Here is a 14,642-nt window from a genome sequence, read left to right on the forward strand (position 1 = left end):
AAGCATTGAAATGCATAAACTTAGTAGTGGGACATGACTTTAGAATTCACTTGGCATATCTGAAATAAAACAGAGACTCATATTTTCGTAAATCAAAGAATTTCAGAGTTGAAAAATAAATCATACCACCAAACAAATCTTTAATATTTAGGCTTATCTTTCTATTCTGCTTTGGACTGGTTTCCCTGCCAACCAATATTTGATAGGCAACTCCATGTGAATTCGCTGGAAGCAGGTGATTGCTTTTGCTCATCCTAGAGGAGAGGAGAAGCAGGAGGTCATTTAAAGGAAGAAATCTGACTTTCCAGGAACTCAGGCTAAATCTTCCAAACCAACTGAGTTGATTTTTTTTTTTTAAATATGGAAGGCTTCACGAATTTGCGTGTCATCCTTGCGCAGGGGCCATGCTAATCTTCTCTGTATCGTTCCAATTTTAGTATATGTGCTGCCGAAGCGAGCACCTGAGTTGATTTTTTAAACCTTATCTTATGCTAAAAATGAATTAGGTTAAAATCAAAATTAAGGGGAGGTGGAGCAACAGCACAGTGGACAGGGCTTTTGCTTTGCTTGCAGCCCACACAAGTTCAATCCCCATTATCCCAAATAATACCCCCAGCTGCCAGAAGTAATTTCTGTTGCTGGTGTGGACCAAAAACGAAACAAAAACAAAAAAATAAATTTGTAAAGGAAAGGTGAAAGAAGGAGTGGGGAGGAAGAGATATGCGTGTGGAGAGTGGAAAAATAGATAAGAGAATAAACATGATTGTGCCGTATAGATTTTCCCAGAGGATGCTAGATAAATTCCAGCCATTTTTTTTTTCACTGCTTACTTTCATGAAGACTCCTAGAGCATTTTGTCTACATTAATTCTTCTTTCCACTTTTCTGACTTAAGTACTCTGCAGGGCTGTAGAAACACCACTGGATAAAGCCATCACCACCACATGAATATCAGTCTCATGTACTTTGACACTCAGCTTTCCCATTTTGTGTACTTTGCTCTCTGTCTCAGACATTCTTCAACAAAAAGGAGATTTATATACTGGTGATAAGATGGCAAAAAGTTTACTGGGCATAATTTTACCAGTAGTGTTGAACCAATGAGGTGTATGCGCCTGTAAATAAACACTCCATTCTAATTTAAGACTTGGTACAATTCTTCTATGGGCGTTCTAGAATCCCTCAATTGAATAAGCGAAATTAAGCTCAATGGTCCAAGCGTGATTGTCTTATTAACATATTCTTTTGCAGCTTCTTTTTTTCCCCCCTCTGGCTCATTTTCCCTCATTTCTTCACTTTTCTATCCTGAAGCTATTTCCAAATAAACATACTGATCTCAAAGTCTATGTTTATTTGAAGAGCAGCAAAGACACAAAGGCAACCCAAATGATTCCCTGATTCTTCCAGGAGTAATTACTGAGTACAGAGTCAGGAATAAATCCTGACCACTACCAGGTGTGGTCTAAAGGGCAAAACAAATAGCAAAAACACAATAATTTATTCAAAATATAATTTTATACTATGCTTAAAACATTTTTGCTGAGTGTTAAATTTATTAGCTAATGAATTCTATAACTTTTATAAGGAGGCACATTTTAAATAAAAAAATTAAAGAATATCACTGTGGCTGGTCCAAACAATTTTACCACACCCAATAAGGTTGCATGTACAAAAGTAAATTGCAGCTTCACTCTATAAGTATCTAGCCCACCTCAACATAATTAAATTCATAATTTATTTAGCTATTTCTAATATGATTGTAATCATTCTTCTGTCCTCTTTCGTATATGATAATTTAAGAAAGAAGTAGGGAAAAGAAAAAAAGGAGAGAGAAATGGAATAATTTCATAGGATAGTTTATTGAGCTGAAATTGCTTATCTAAACCTAGCTTCTGAGATTTACCATATTTGCCGGCATATAAAATGACTGGGCGTATAAGATGACCCCCTAATTTTGCAGTTAAAACATAGGTTTAGGCCTATATTCACTGTGTCAGACAGAATGTTCCTGTGCTGCAACTGAATGTGCCACAGTGAGCCAATCACAACAAGCAAAGGTTCAAAGGTTATGCTGTCAGAGACTTCCTCTCTGACTCTGGCCAATCTGAGCAGGCTTTTGACAGTGTAGATTCGGGTCCAGAACATTGTCTAATTTGCATGCATCAAAAGCCTGCTTGGATTGGCTGAGTTAGAGAGGAGGTCCGAGCAGCCTGGCAGTGATTGGTGCAGGAGCGAGTTGGAAATTTCTTTTTGTGGCAATATTCAGACAATTTTCGTTTAGCAGGCATATTGAAACATTTTTCGGGATATACTCCGAGTATAAGACGACCCCCGATTTTCAGTTGACTTTTTTTTGTTTCAAAAGTCGTCTTATACGCCGGAAAATACGGTAAGTAGAAATATTTTTCCATAAGGTTTACAAATACTCAGAAATGCAAATAACTTTTCACTGTAGCAGTATAGTGACTTAATTTGATAAAAAATAATTCATTGTTTTACATAACTTAAAGAATGCCTTTATTACTATTATAATTGAACTAATTAATAACTAACATTAACTTATATAAAATTACTTAAAATATTTGAGATTTGCTGAAGAGATAGCATGAAGTAGGGCATTTGCCTTGCATACAGGAGGAGGGTGGCTCCCAGCATTCTATATGGTCCCCAAAGCCTGCCAGGAGAATTCCTGAGTGTAGAGCCAGGAGTAACCCCCTAGCGCTGCCGGGTGTGACCCAAAAGCAAAAAAAAAAAAAAAATCGAGATGTTAGCTAAACATTTTGTTAGCATGATCCTATCAAATTCTCTAAATTCAACCTATTTATTGTTGATTTTCAGCTTGTTGATAAAGGATAAGCAAGTGTTAGGTAACTAGCTGTGTAGGATTAAAGCCCTTATCATTCTGAATAGAATCCATGTGTATAGAGTCTTTGCACTATAATTTGCAAATGCATATTCTATCTCGTTGCCATTTATAGAATGACCAGAAGCACTGGTATGGTTGTTTTAAAGTGTAATTTTTAGTTAAAAAGTAGAGGCTCCATGGAGTAGGACTATATTATTTATGTAGTAAAGAAAAAAAAAACTAATCACTAACTCAAAATGTACTATTTTAAGTGATTATTTTAGAATGCAGAGACATAATTTATTGAGCAAGCAAACATTCCTATATTGTTAAAGGTAATAAACTAGAAGCATTGATTAAATTCAGTTTATACATTGCAGTATTTAAAAACGGTTTTGTGATAGCAAGCTAAAAGTTCTTGTTCTTCCTACATACAGCAAGTCATTATATATCACATTTGAAGAGTATTTTATTATTCTTCTCACATCTTAGAAGAATAACTATGCTTGCTACAACAACAACATTAAATAATTATACTTGCAAAGAATTTTTGACTTCTTTTAATAAACTCAAGAAGAGAAAAGAAAAGACCTCAGAAATACTGCTGTGGTACATGTATTTTTTTCTTGTAGCTTAAATTAGAGTAACAATAACAAAACATAAAGAAAAAGTCTTTAAATTTTAAATTCACTTTTTTGTTTGTTTGTTTTTTCGGGCCACACCCTTTTGATGCTTAGGGGTTACTCCTGGCTAAGCGCTCAGAAATTGCTCCTGGCTTGGGGGGACCATATGGGAAGCCGGGGGATCGAACCGTGGTCCTTCCTTGGCTAGCGCTTGCAAGGCAGACACCTTACCTCTAGGGCCACCTCGCCGGCCCCTTAAATTCACATTTAAAAAGGAAAAAGTCTGTTTGCTATCACTTATTTTATAATTAGAGCATTGCCTATAATTGCTAATTAAACTCACCCAAATTTGCACACTTTAAAATTTTCAGCGACAGCAACATCTCTAATAATTTGTTTTTTGAAAATATACATTGATAGCATTTTTGTAGAAGCTATATAGTTTTGGCTTCCTAATATATAATTTTAGATTATTTAAAATAGCAATAGCTGACAGGGAAGAATAAATTTATCCAAGTGTCAACTATATGTTATGATAAGATACACTTTCCTTGGATTTAGTAATATTAGCAAAGAGGCAAGAATAGTGTTTTTGTACATTATGTTCACGTGTTAACTCTCAGTTACCAAAACACATTGCATGGAAACTGATTCCATCACAGAAAAATGCTTTGAAGCATAGAAGATTTTATGAAAAAGAACAGATGCCCAAATGTAATGTACACATTCATAAACCATAGCAAAAATTATAAATCAAAATTTTTACACCAAAGAATCTTAACTATACATTTTGATCATCATAATCCTTAAAATATGTAAATTATGTCAAGGGGTCAAGAGAAATTCATTAATCCTATCATATACAGAGGTTTTCTGAACCATTAATTTTTATACTTGGAATCAGTGGCATTGGTTAAAAGTAGAAAAAAAAGTCCTCAGGATAATGTAAATTTTTGGATAAGTGTTAATTCCCTAGTATGAAAAATTATTTCTTTTAGAATATAAACTACATGAGGTCACATGTTAAAGCCATTTATCCACTGATGCAGCTTAATACCTAAAGCATTTGACATTTAGTAGATACTAAAGAAATGAAATTTTGAATTAATGAGTTACACAATGTCCCAGCATGTTTACCCTCTCAGTAAAAATTATAGACAAATGTCAGGTGATAGTACAGTCAGAAAGCACTTGCTTTGCACATAGATGACCCAAATTCATTTCTCAGGCACCCTTTGAATCTGCCAAAAGTGATTCCTGAGCCAATCGGCAGAAAAGAGTAAGATCTAGGAAACATTGTATATGCCCTCCCACTCCAGCATATGCAGAATATATTAAAAGGAAAACTTTACTAAAACAATAGTTTAGTCTTAAAATTATGAGCACTAAAATATGTATGTCCTCAATTTTCTAGACAAAATTTTGTAGAGACCTGGTCTTTATTCTGATAGTAATTTTTGACCCAGTTATGTTCTACTTGCTCTCAAAAGTGAGAAATATGAAAGACTAGAATAATCCATGTCCTCAAAGATATTAAAAGCTTCCACTCATCTCGTTTCATCATTTAATCACATCAGTGGACCTAAAAGTTTCTCCCTTATTAGCTCATGTGTCCATATTTCTATCCTGTTATGACTGGAATAAATCTAGAATAAAATGTGAAACCCCGGACCCCTCTACTTCACATTTCTTGTGGAAATGCCCGCTGCTTCCTTGATTATTGGAGAATTCCTTAAAACAACAACAACAACAACAAAGAAGCTTAAATTTGGGGCCAGAGCGATAGCACAGCAGTGGAGTGTTTACCTTGCAAGCAGCCAATCCAGGATGGACAGTGGTTCAAATCCCAGCATCCTATATGGTCCCCCAAGCCAGGAGCTATTTCTGAGTGCATAGCCAGGGTAACTCCTGAGGATCACCGGGTGTGGCCCCCAAACAAAGCAAAATAAAACAAAAACAAAAAAACTAGAATTTGACAAGAATTTAGAAAATAACTGGTCTTACTCAGGATTTGGGACAAAGGTCTTTACTTCTCAGAAGAATTTATAAATTCTGATTAATTTCTGTTTTGACTTTCCCCTCAATCCCTTTTCAAACAAGTTAAATCATCCTCTTCTTTCAAAACAGTAATCCACTAGCAAGCAGTGGTTTCTTTCACTAAACTGTAAGATTCCTAAGAAACCATATTACTTTAATGTTTTGTTTTGCTGTATTTTCTTTATTTTTCCTGATTTGATATTGTTTGTTTTGTTGATGGGCTACATCACTTGTGCTCAAGGTTTACTCCTGGAGGACTCTGGGGATTTCGTGAGGTGCCAGGTACTAAACCCAGAAAAGCTGCATGCAAAGAAAGTGCCCTACCCACTGTACTATGACTCCAGATCCTGACTTTGGGTTTCACAATAGCAATAGTGTTCACATTTATGGTTTTGATGTACAAATTTATTGCAATTTACCACCATGAATATACCAAAGATGCTCTAGACTACTGTGTCTTACTCCTCTTAAAATTCATTAGATTTGGACACACAGTTTCATTATAGGTATTTTCTGAACTTCCTGCTTCTTCATCATGTCTTTCACAGTCATCCTCTCATATGTCTGTTTGATGAAATCAAAATATTGTTGCTAGAACTGTTCTCGTATTCCACTGGATGACAGTGATTTCATAAAAAGCACAATTTAAGGGGGGAAATAAAACAAAAAAAACACAATTTATATCATATTCCCTTTATTAAATTGTTATACAAAATTACATGATGTGCTGGAGTGGGTCTGGATTTTGTTTTCAGATTACAGGAACTTAAACAAATGAAAATTATTTTCCATTAACAATTATTTCATCTCATGAGTTTGAGTTGGAACAAGGAAATTTTCAGACCAAACATTCCCTACATGATCCTGATGAACAGCTAGTCTTAGTAGTCATGATTAACCTGAGATAACTGAGGCAGAAACATTTGTCACCATGTGAACTGCAAGTGCAGTTCATAGCGGCCCACAGACCAGAGCTATACCACTGAAGGCAGCCAGATGCAGCTAGGTGAAGACCAGCACAAAGAGACAAAGAGACAAGTGTGGTTGCTCTGTGTCGTTCTGCAGCTATGCATTTTTTCTAGTCAATAAACCCTAGCAAACATAAAAAGACACCATAGTGTAAAGGTGACAATTGGGAAACAAAACAGAAGTCCACAGTGCTTAGATAATGAAGATGATAGCCCTGAAACCCAAGTACCAGCCACCTTTATAAACTCTCTGATAAGAATTTAGAGAAGAAATCTGAAAAATGCTCAAAGAACTCTAAGAAAGTATGGAACAAACCAAACTAACTAAGCTAAAACTCAAGAAGATATGAGTGTAGAAACAAGAAACTTAAGACTGAAATAACAGGACTGAAAAACTGAATAGGCAAAATGAAAAACTCTCTGGAAGGTCTCAGAAGCTGCTGAGGACAGAATCAGTGAGATAAAAGATGAGGTACATAACATCCCTATACAACAAAAGAGGCTGGAAAAAAGCCTCATAAAAATTATCAGAAAATGAAAAAAAAATCCTCAAATAAAGTGAACAAATGATAATAAAACTCTGGGATAAACTCAATAGAAAACAAACGAACAAACAAAACATGAATCATTGGAATCGAAGAGACCCAGGAAGAAAACCTCATGAAGATCAACAATTAAAGACATCATTGCCAAAAAGTTTCCAGAGTTAAAAAGTGCATATAACATCATCCTGGATGCTCAAAGTAAACCAGCTAAAAGAGATCCAAAGAAAAGGACTCAAAGGCATATTCTAGTCACAATGATGAAAACCACAGATACTGAAAGCATCAAGATCAAAAATAAAAATTACATATAAAGAAGCATCCTTAAGATTTACAGCAGAAACTGGAGAGAATTCACAGCAGATAGGGTGTTTGCCTTTGTATGCAGACCTGAGTTCAATTCCTGGCATCCCATATGGTGCCTCAAGACAACCAAAAGTAATGTGTGAGCACAGAACTAGGAGTAACACTTGAATTCCACAAGGTGTGGTCCAATGTGATCAAATGACCCTCCAAAAAAGATTACCTGTGAGTCAGGTAACGGATTTCTCCCTAAAATCTTTAACTGAGTAGATCTCTGTGTGCCAGAGCAATAGAAACACGAGTAAGTGTTTGCCTCCCATGCGGCAGACCCCAGATTCAATCACAGTATCTCATATGGTCTCCCAAATCTGCCAGGAGTTATTTCTGAGTACAGAGTCAGGAGTAAGAACTGAGGGCCACCAGGTATGACCAAAAAACGTAAACAAAATGAACAAAGTTTACAGCATATTTATCACAAGCAACACCAAAGGCACTGGTGGAATATATTGACAAAAGTTAATTAAATGAATGCTTCTCCAAGAAAATTTTACTCAGATTTTCATTCAGGCTTGAAAAAAATCTAAAAAGGTTCACAAATAAGCAAAAGCTCAGATATTTTACGCACTTGAAACAACATTAGAAGAACTGAAGGGAATATTTAAAGCAAGGCAAACCCAACAAACACACCTATCTCCTACAAAGGATTGACACAAAATCCCATGACAATAATCTCTCTCTGCATCAATGAACTAAAAATGAAACCAAACCAAATCAAACCAAACAAACAAAAAATAAAAACAGATTCTGCTTTACAGTTTCCTCCACTGTGGGTGTCTGTGTGTGATCATTCCAATGGTGATCCCTTTAACCAATCTGTTTCAGACTCCTTGAGGAGTAACTTGGTCAAGGGAAGACTCCAAGCCCTTTCAGTGCACTAGGCCCACTGCAGTGGTGAGTCTGGCAATCTCTAATCATAATAAAGATGCAAATCAAATAAGAATTATGTATCATCTCACACTATGGACACTGGCACATATCATTATGAATAAGAGCAACCAGTGCTTATATGGATGCAGAGAGAAAGAAACTCTCATTCACTGATGGTGGGAATGCCATCTAGTACAGATTTCTGGAAATTAATAGGGATATTCCTCAAAAATCTGGAAATTGAATTTCATATGATCCAGCATATATATTTAGGGATATAGCCTAAGAACAAAAAAAAAAACACAATAAAAATGTCCTCTGCACTTCTATGCAGTTCTATTTACAAGAACCAGAATTTGTTAACAACCCAGGTAACTTATAACAGATGAATGGCTAAAGAAACTGTGGTACATATACACAATGGAACATTATGCAGCCATCAGGAGAGATGAAGTCATGAAATGTTCCTATACATGAATGTACATGGAATCTATTATGTTGAGTAAAACAAGTCAGAGAGAGAGAAAGACTCAGAATGGTCTCACTCATCTATGGGTTTTAAGAAAAAATGAAAGACATTCTTGCAAAAGGATTCAAGACAAAAGGGAGGAGGGCTGGAAGTTACAGCCCACTTCATGAGCCTCACCACAAAGAGTGATGAGTTTAGTTAGAGAAATAACCACATTGCAAACTATCCTAACAATGAGAATGTATGAGGGAAATAGAAAGCCTTCTAGAGTACAGGTGGTAGCAGAGTGGGGAGGAGGGATATTTGGGACATTGGTGATGGGAATATTGCACTGGTGATGGGGGGTGTCCTCTTATATGACTGAAACACAACCACAATCATGTTTGTAACCAAGGTGTTTAAATAAAACTATTATTAAAAAACATATTAGTTGTCTGTTGAAACTGTGGTACATATACACAATAGAATACTATGCAACCATTAGGAAAAGTGAAGTCATAAAATTTGTGTATACACATTTGGACATGGAGATTATTTTCCTGAGTGAAATGAATCAGAGGGAGAAGGACAGGCATAGCATAATCTCACCCATCTGGGAGATATAAAAAAAATATAAGAGAGCGTAATAATATCCTGAAATAATAGAGATGTTAGGAGGACCAATCCATGATAGGAATCTTACCACAAAAAGCAGTGAATGTAGTTAGAGAAAGTTATACTTTGACAATGATAATGGGAACTGATCACTCTAGACAACTAGGTGCTGAAAGGGGATAAAGTGACATTCATGGAATCACTTCATCAACAAACAAAATGCCTGCCCAAGAGACAGGTGAAGGTGGGGAGGAGGAAGGGAACTGGGGATACTAATGATCAAAAAGTTACACTGGTGAAGGGTCTTGTACATTCTATGATTGTAACCCAACTAAGAACAATACTTTAACCACACTGCTTAAATAAAGCAATTTTAAAAATCTGAGATAACTGATAAATTTATTTAAATATAATGTCTGGTGGACACCGATGAAAGGAATAAAGTTCACCTAACTTTTTTAGAATTAATGGAGATATGAACTGTTAGGAAACTTTGGTTTCATTTCTGTTCTTTTCTGACAAGTTTCCTTATATTTTTTTTTTGTTGTTCATATGGATCACAACTTGACTACCAGTAGTTTCAAGTTGTACACTTTCATATGCCAAACCCATTGATACCAATTTCAGTTCATCTTTCCAATCTTTATAAGAATAGGGCCAACTTCATTACCGTATTTATTTGTGTATAACGCGCACCCATAATTTTCGATTAAAAATCGGTATAAAATTTTGTTTCACATCAAGCATTGTAATTGACACACACAAAAAAAATGTTGTTGAACACGTGCGGCCATGATAAAAATCATTTATTGACAATGTAAACTGGTATAAACACAGTACCAAAATAAAATTACCGGTAACAATATTTATTTAAAATGCTTCAAAGTCAGATTCATCTAAGGATATGTTCTCATTCTTCTCAAGTTAATTTTTCATCAGTGTCCCAGTTGGCAGGAACATCTGTTTCCCCAGTTTCTTGGCTTTCTTCTGAGTCTGAATTCCACAACAGGTCGTCTTCTGTGCCTTCCATGTGATTGCTGATGCCTGTCTTCCAAAAACTCTTGATGATCATTGTTTTTGGAGTGTCTTCCCATGATGTTTTAACCCAGGATATCACGAGAGATAGGCCAGGTTTCTAGAGGTTTTTTTTTTCTTTCCCGGAAAAGGTAAAGTGCAAACTCACAATTCGCCTGTGTCCTCATTGGACCGGCCACCACTGCCACCCCACCCCAGCCCTCATTTACAATGCGCACCCAAACTTTGATTTCTTTTTTTGGTAGAAAATGTTGTGCGCTATACTCGAATAAATATGGTAAGTACCATTTATCTCAGTCATGCAAATGTAGTTAGATGTAGAGTTCAAAAATAGCACCAGGGCAACAGCAAATAGTGCTTCCAAGAGTGACCTCTGAGGTACAGAGCCAGAAGTAAGCTCTGAGCACCACCAGGTGTGGTCCTCAAACACATACACACACAGTGCTTTTTAGGCCCAAATGATAAGGTAATTGTCTTGCATGTAGCTATCTTGGATTCAATCTTTTAATACCCCACATTGTTCTAAGAGCTTGCTAGGAGTGATTATAGAGCACATAGCCAGGAACAAGTCCTGAGCACAGTCAGGTGCTACCCAAACACACACACACACACACACACACACACACACACACACACACACACACACACACTCATACACACGACCAGGTTTTGGAGCCAAACATGTGTCTGTCTGCCACACTGTCCATTTTTAGTAAAAAGAAAACTTCTAACCAAAATAAAATATTTTCAATACATTAATAATTACATTATTAAAGTATAACATTTTCAGTCATATTACTTATATTAACTTTTAATTTATTTACAATTTCAATTAGTAACCCATGGTACCAAATAAAGTACCAAAAAAAGCATTGTTTTTGTTTAAAAATAAATTTAAGTTATTAAAGGGCACTATTATTTATATAAGCAAGACCATTTTGTATATGTAAAACAATGATATACTATATCTTGAAAAAGTATAAAATGTTAAGTGTTTTTCTTGACACCAGATGTACTATTAACTTTTTATAACAAAATTCCCAAGCCTGCTATTGACTTGATTTATGTTTTTGGTCAACCAACCTAAGTTTGAATAAGAAACGTTTTCAGCATTGTGTTCTGTTCTTCAATGCTTTAACAACCACTTGCTTCAAGTCTTTTTAGCATGAAAAAGATATCAGGAAATGGCAAGAGTAAGCTGAAATGGAGACTTCAAAAAAAAATATATATATACACAATTTCCTTCAGTTGAATAGAGTCCTGTTTCAAAGATGACCATTAAGTCAAAAAATAATAATTATAAAAATATTTTAATGTAGTTCATACTGATATGTGATCTATTTCTATAGTATATTAAGCACAGTCATGGTGTCATTCTGAGCACACTATGTGTTTGAACATACAACTATACTTTTGATATGATTTTCTTCACTTTGTATACACAGTCTAAACTATAGAATTAAAAAAAGGTTCTGGAAAAGAAGACATGAAGGTAGAAATTACAACAGCCAAAAGTATATAAATATGGAAATATCTTCCATTGGTTTTTGTAAATTATCTGACTCAACATCAAAAGTAGTCTATTGTAGATTTCATGTATGTTTTGTTAACAGGCTTAATATGGTCTCTATCAAAGCCCTACTTACCGAGTTAAAGAAGCATTTCACAAGATGGCTCCATGTAACAGATCTTTATCATGATTTCATTGCACCAAAATCCTCATGAAAGCAGTGATAAGTACTGCATTTTAGAAAAACCAAGTGAAATCATCTCTGTCTGTGTTTGCTGTATTATGGTTGACAATTGTCCTTTAAGAAAGTCTTTTCAGTTCTATTTATTTTTATATAGTGAGCATGAACGCTTCATCTGGTCTTGAAGACTGCCTAGCATTAAATTTCTTTTCTTTCAGTTACTCTAGCTATGGAACAAATCTCCTGGCTTTAATCACAGGAAATATATTCTTAGCAGTAAGAAGGCATAAAGAATAAAATAAAGACATGAACAAAGTCAACATTACAAAAAAGAATGAAGGTGGAATATAAAATAGAACTCTTCTTTCTGAGTTTCTAAAGGAAAAGGTACCAACAAGTCAGTCACAGAAACATAACAAAAAAAAAATCAAAGCAATATTAGATTACATAAGTGTGCCAGCTTTCACAAGTCTAATTACTAGAAACAATGATTAAGAGTACACTAAATTTGTGGAAGTTTCAGTTTTGATTCCAACTCTGTTTAATCTTAATTCTATAAATCCTGGTTAGATTATTTAACTTCTGTGAGCTGGCTTATATACATGGGAAATGAGAACCATTGCCTCAGATTCTTGAAATAATTAAAGCAAATAATATATTTTAAGTTTTCAGAATATATTATGCAGTGATTAATGATATTTTATTATTAATTCCTGTTTTTAATTCCTTTCCATTTGAATAGTAAACCCTCTGACTAAACTTAGTTGAACATTTTAATTGGGTCCTTTCCCTTAATAACAAAACAATAATGCACTTATATATTTTCAAAAAAGGCAATAGTAACATCACAAGATAATATTAAAAGCAAAAGTAAACACATGTTTTAAAGTTCGTTTCTATTAGTTGTTTTCCTGAGACACATTCTGTCCACTTCCAAATGAGCAAAGTGATTTTTTTGCTTTCTAACAGTCTGTAGATATTTTCATATTCTGCAGAAATAAGAAAAAATAAATCAGGCCAATGGAAACAAATGTTATACAAGAATTTTAAAACTTCAGTACAGCATTTTATTTTTTTATTAGTGTCTTCTTGATATTAAGCTAGGGAACCTTGTATTCACTCCAGAGGCATTTGCTATCTGACTAATTTGATAGGAATTAAGGAATGCCATTGGCTCTTTCCTGGATGTAAACAAGAAAGCTATTGTCTTTAATTGTTGCTGGTTTCTGCTATAACTTATAAGGAATTAACCAAGGAAAAAGCTAACTTTTTCAATCATGAAAAGGAAAAGGAGAAAGGGAGAAAAATAATGTCCTGTATTAAAAAAATGGGAGCTTCCGGTTTAACCAATTGTGAAGATGATCTTTCCTCTGCCAATACATGTAAACCAATTAACTTTATTTTAAACCAATTTGTTTGGATTTGATACTATTACAACCAAAAGAACCCTGGCTATAATATGACAGGAGATTTGATGCAACCAGTTACATCCCAAAGGTGCCTTTCAGGTTCTGTTTGGGTTTGGTTGAGATGAGGCACCTTCTAAAAATCTGGAGACAGAAAGAAGAAAAATGTCGGTTTTATTTTTTTAACTTTATTCCCTGTCTTTTTTCTTTTTCAGATTTTAGTAATATCTATTTCTGTCCACAGTTGCAGCTCTTACCTGTGCAAAGATAAAATTTCTCTCAAAACTTTATATACATATAAAGTGTGTGTATATATATATATATCTTTATTTAATCATCTTGATTACAAATATGATTGTAGTTGGGATTCAGTCATGTAAAGAACATCCTCCTTCACCAATGTCCCAAATTTCCCTCCTCCAGGACTTCTAAGTGAGGAAATAGAGCAGGTTACCCCAAAACACTAGACTTCAGGATCCCACAACCTTGCCCTCCCAGTTCGTTGATCAACATCTCTTTAGGATATCATCAGAAACTAAGTGATTCTTGATGGAAATGTATTTAAGGACTTTCACAATTGATAAATGCTTTTGAAATGCGGTTATTATAAAAGATGTCTGTTGTCCTACACGAAATGTATGTACTTTGATTCCTCTTCCTTTCACTAAAATGTGGAAGAAAAATAAAACAGTGTGGAATCAGAAAGAAGAGTGATCTCAATGATTATAAATTATATAAAAAAATTCTCTCTTCCCAATGTCTATCTCTCTGGTAACATGAAAAGAAAGATGTGAGAAATTCTTTATTTGTCTCCAAATTCCATTAATAAAAAGTCAACTTATTTTTTAAAATGTTTAACCATATATTCAATAAATCAATGATTTACTAGAGATAATTAAGTCCCATTTCACAAATAGATCACATAATAAATTTTACATCTACCAAGTTTAATATGCTTACCATTAAACAATACTAGTCTCTTGAATATTTTCATTTATTGGAGTTCTGTCTTTTTCCAGGGTTTCCATATTTTCTTTCTTCCTTCTTTTATGATATTTTTGTAGAGGACTTAGAAATCAAAGTGTTAGAAATCAGTACAGAACTGCTCATTAATATAAATACAAAATTAATCATCAAGCTAGCCTATGATCTTACTATACTATTGGACTACCCAACAACTCACTATTTTTTTCTAGCCTCAAG

General features: G+C 34.6%; 1 protein-coding gene and 1 non-coding gene across 2 annotated transcripts in view; both read right to left on the reverse strand.

Moving 5' to 3' along the window:
* Nucleotides 1-354: 354 nt before the first annotated feature.
* LOC126032936 (U6 spliceosomal RNA) lies at nt 355-461 on the reverse strand. Its single transcript, XR_007504095.1, has one exon. It is a non-coding gene; the product is annotated as a U6 spliceosomal RNA (small nuclear RNA).
* Nucleotides 462-14,401: 13,940 nt separating this feature from the next.
* The window catches only part of BTC (betacellulin), a 43,850-nt gene continuing 43,609 nt past the window's right edge, over nt 14,402-14,642 (reverse strand). The window contains exon 5 of the mRNA XM_049789870.1: nt 14,402-14,507. Coding sequence (XP_049645827.1) covers nt 14,402-14,507 — 106 coding nt within the window. The remainder of the gene's footprint in view (nt 14,508-14,642) is intronic.

Source organism: Suncus etruscus, chromosome 16, assembly GCF_024139225.1.
Source record: "Suncus etruscus isolate mSunEtr1 chromosome 16, mSunEtr1.pri.cur, whole genome shotgun sequence".
In the NCBI taxonomy this organism is placed as follows: domain Eukaryota; kingdom Metazoa; phylum Chordata; class Mammalia; order Eulipotyphla; family Soricidae; genus Suncus; species Suncus etruscus.